We start from the raw sequence: 3,325 nt of genomic DNA, 5'->3' as shown, positions 1-3,325 counted from the left end.
CCCCCCCCCCAGACCCGCCCTTGGGCCGAGCCGGCGCGCACGCACCCGTAGACCTTGAAGAAGAAGCCATACATGCGGGTGGTGTTGGAGTTCGCGCGGAAGAGCTCGGTCGGCAGGTACGTCGACAGGACCTCCTGATGGAACATCCCGCGCATGAGGAGCAGCACACGACCGCGGCGCTCGGTGGCCGCCAGGACGTGTGGCAACAGGCGGCTGAAATGCTGCGAGGGAGTGATCACACACAGCCGCAGCAGGATGGCACACTTGTCGATGTCGGCCACCAGGGCGTCGATCAGCCGGGTGCACCGCTCCTCCGGGGAATTGTCCGCCAGGTCCCCGAATTCCGTGCCCTGGTTGAGGATGTGCGTCAGGACCTGGATCAGGGCCGTGCGCATCTTCGAGTCGATGTGGTAGCCCAGGCCCAGGGACAGCTGCAAGCCGCTCTGGACATTGGCCGAGAGCATGTGCGAGATGGCCAAGATGACCGTGTCCCGGAGCTGCTGCAAATCCCAGTGGAAGGAGCTCCAGTCCTTGAGGATGTTGGACTCGCTGGCCAGCGGCTTCAGGTACCGGTCCAGCACCAGGCACCGATCGATCACCTGCTCGAGGGCCTTGAAATGCAGGCGGAAGCGCCCGAAGCCCCCGGAATCCGAGGACGCCTCCTCCTCGGTGGGCAGCAGCGGCAGCTGGTGCAGCAGGCTCACCACCGCCCGCATCACCGCGATGTCCAACTCGTAGATCTCCTTGGCACTGCGGTTCTGCGCGTAGCGCGTCATGATCAGGCCGATGACCGCGGGGTTGGCGCTGTGCGGCGCGGCCCCGGCCACATCGGCTCCGAGGTAGTTGCCCCCGGCCGGGGGCCCGGTCCCGGTGGCCGCTGCCCCGGCCAGGCCGGCCCCGCCGGCTCCCGCCCCGGGAGTCCCGGCAGCCCCGGCCACCCCGGCAGAGAAGGCCGACACGCCATTCACATGGCTGAGGCCGATCGGGCCGCTGATGGTCAGGGCCCCGGGGCCGATGCTGCCGGACCCGACCGGCGCGCCGGACGGAGTACCAGACCCGGCCATCCCGGCCATGCCGACCCCGGCATTGGCCAATGTGCTGTCAGCGCCAGCACTCGGGCCGGAAGTGGAGCCCGCCCCGGCCGGAGCACGGGACTGCCCGGCACCGGTGCCAGCCCCGGCACCGGCCCCAGCCCCCGAGCCGGCAATGGACCCGGTGTTGGACCCGGCGCCGGTGGCCGGCCCGGACTCCAACAAACGCGGAGACCCGGGCCCGGAGGCGCTTTGCGAGCCGGGGCCTGTGCCAGCTGGCCCGGCCGGGCCGGCCCCGCTGCCGGCTCCACCGGCCTCGGCCGCCTCCCCGACGAAGTCACTCATCCACCGGATGATGATGCCGATCATGTCGTTGCGCATTTGGATTTCCGACCGCAGGGCCAGGAAGTCCCGCTTCGACAGGACCACATCGATCAGCTGGCAGAGGGTGATCTTGGCCCGGCGGAAGGGCCGCCGGTTGGACTGGTCGGTGTTCAGGTAGTTCATGAACAGCAGCAGCAATTGGGTCAGATCCACGGCGGCCAGATGCTCGCTGAAGGAGGTCAACCGCGAGACAATCATCTTGATGACCATGACCGACTGCTCGATCAGCAGGATGGCCTTTCGGGCGGAGACGCCGGCGTCGGCCCCCGGGGTCGGGGCGCTGGCGGCCGCGACACCGGCCCCCGGCGCCGCCGACGTGGCTGCCGCGTCCGTGCCATCCGCCGCCGGGGGCTCCATGCTGAGCAGAGCCCCACCGACCCCGGCCCCGGCTCGGCCAAGGTACATGGTCGAGCGCTTGAGCAGGGCCTCGAAGAAGATGTAGAACAGCGAAGGGGACAGCTCCATGGCCACGGCCTTCTGGACCTTCATGCGGATGGTCACATTGTCGCACACCATGTAGTCGATGAGGCCATTGACGAAGTCATTCATGAAGTACTTCGGGTCATTGGTGGTGTTCTTCTCGGTCGAGGTCTTTGACTGGACGAGGCAGATGCCGCCCAGGGAGCAAAGGAACCCGACGTAGTTCAGCCACACGCCGCTGTCATCAACGGCATCGGCGGCCGCGGCCGCCGCAGCCGCCTCGGCCGCAGGCCTGCCATCGGGGGGGGGGGGGAACCGGCGTCAAAAATGGAAGCAAACCAACATCGGGCGCGGACATGCCAAGCACCGGGGACATGGGACATAGGCGGAGGAGAGGAGAGAGGGGAGGGCGAAAAGGGGAAGGGCAAAATCGAAGGGCGAGGGGGAGGGGGGGGGGGGGAGAAAGAGACCGCGAGGGAGGGAGGGAGGGAGGGAGAAGAGGAGCCATGACATGTGAGTGTCCAAAGAAACATGACACCCAGGGCAAGAAAGGAAGGAGGGCCAGCCGCGAAGGACCACGCCGTGGCACGCACCGCTGAGGGCGGATTTTGGTCAGCAAGTTGGACGGACGGAAGCGACGGTCATCATCGGCATCGGACTTGGAGGACAGACTCCCCCAGGAGGACCCGCCAGTCGGGCCGGACCCGGGCGAAGCCAGGTCCCCAAGGTCCGCCTCATCGCCGACCAGCGCGCCGGCCCCCTGCTGGGAAATCTGCGGCATCATGGTACTCCACCGGCGGAAGGCATCCAACCAGGAAATGAGGCTGCCATCGGACCGGGTCTTCATCATGCGCAAATGCCGCCACACGGCCCCGTAGAGGGCCGCCCGACCGCGGGCCTGCAGCACTGCCTGCACCAGCTCCCGGTAGATGGAGAAGTTTTCGGCCCCGGCCCGGCCGGCGCGCGGGGCATCCGGCGTCTTGAGGCTGTCGGCCTCGCGACAGAGCTCCTGCAGGCAGAGCGCCGACAGGACACACACGCGCTGCTCCGCCGAGCAGAAGAGAATCAGCAGGGTGGACTCCAGCATGCGCGAGGTGACCAGGTGCTTCTCCTGGTCCTTCTTGGTGAGCTCGATGCAATGCAGCGAGATGAAGTCATTCCGGCGCTTGAGGATCTGCAACAGGACGTCCAGGTGGCCCAGCACCGAAGAGTCATGCTGCGGGAAGTTGACAATCTGGCTGGACACCGAGTAGGTCACGGCACTGGTGATGTCCCAGAAGGAGGAGGACCGATGTGAATCGGCTCCGCCCCAGCGCTCGATCAGGTCCGGCTCGTGGAACTTCAGCAGGACCTGGCTGGCGCGCTCTTGCAGGTCGGGATCCTGCAGGTGCGACGCCACCGTACAAAGGAGGAGCCTGTGTGTGTGCGTGTGTGTGTGTGTGTGTGTGTGTGTGTGTGTGTGTGTGTGTGTGTGTGTGTGTGTGTGTGTG

General features: G+C 67.0%; 1 protein-coding gene across 1 annotated transcript in view; it reads right to left on the bottom strand.

Moving 5' to 3' along the window:
* H696_05194 (hypothetical protein) overlaps window positions 1-3,325 on the bottom strand; it is a gene marked incomplete at its 3' end in the record, with an annotated part of 15,586 nt that overhangs the window by 8,079 nt on the left and 4,182 nt on the right. Inside the window, exons 6-7 of the mRNA XM_009499051.1 lie at window positions 2,429-3,250; window positions 46-2,127 (exon numbers count right to left, since the gene is read on the bottom strand). Coding sequence (XP_009497326.1) covers window positions 46-2,127; window positions 2,429-3,250 — 2,904 coding nt within the window. The remainder of the gene's footprint in view (window positions 1-45; window positions 2,128-2,428; window positions 3,251-3,325) is intronic.

The sequence above is a fragment of the Fonticula alba genome (genome assembly GCF_000388065.1).
Source record: "Fonticula alba strain ATCC 38817 unplaced genomic scaffold supercont2.9, whole genome shotgun sequence".
Classification (NCBI taxonomy): Eukaryota; order Rotosphaerida; family Fonticulaceae; genus Fonticula; species Fonticula alba.
The sequence above is the reverse complement of the archived record's forward strand: the minus strand, read 5'-3'. Positions and strand labels throughout refer to the sequence as shown.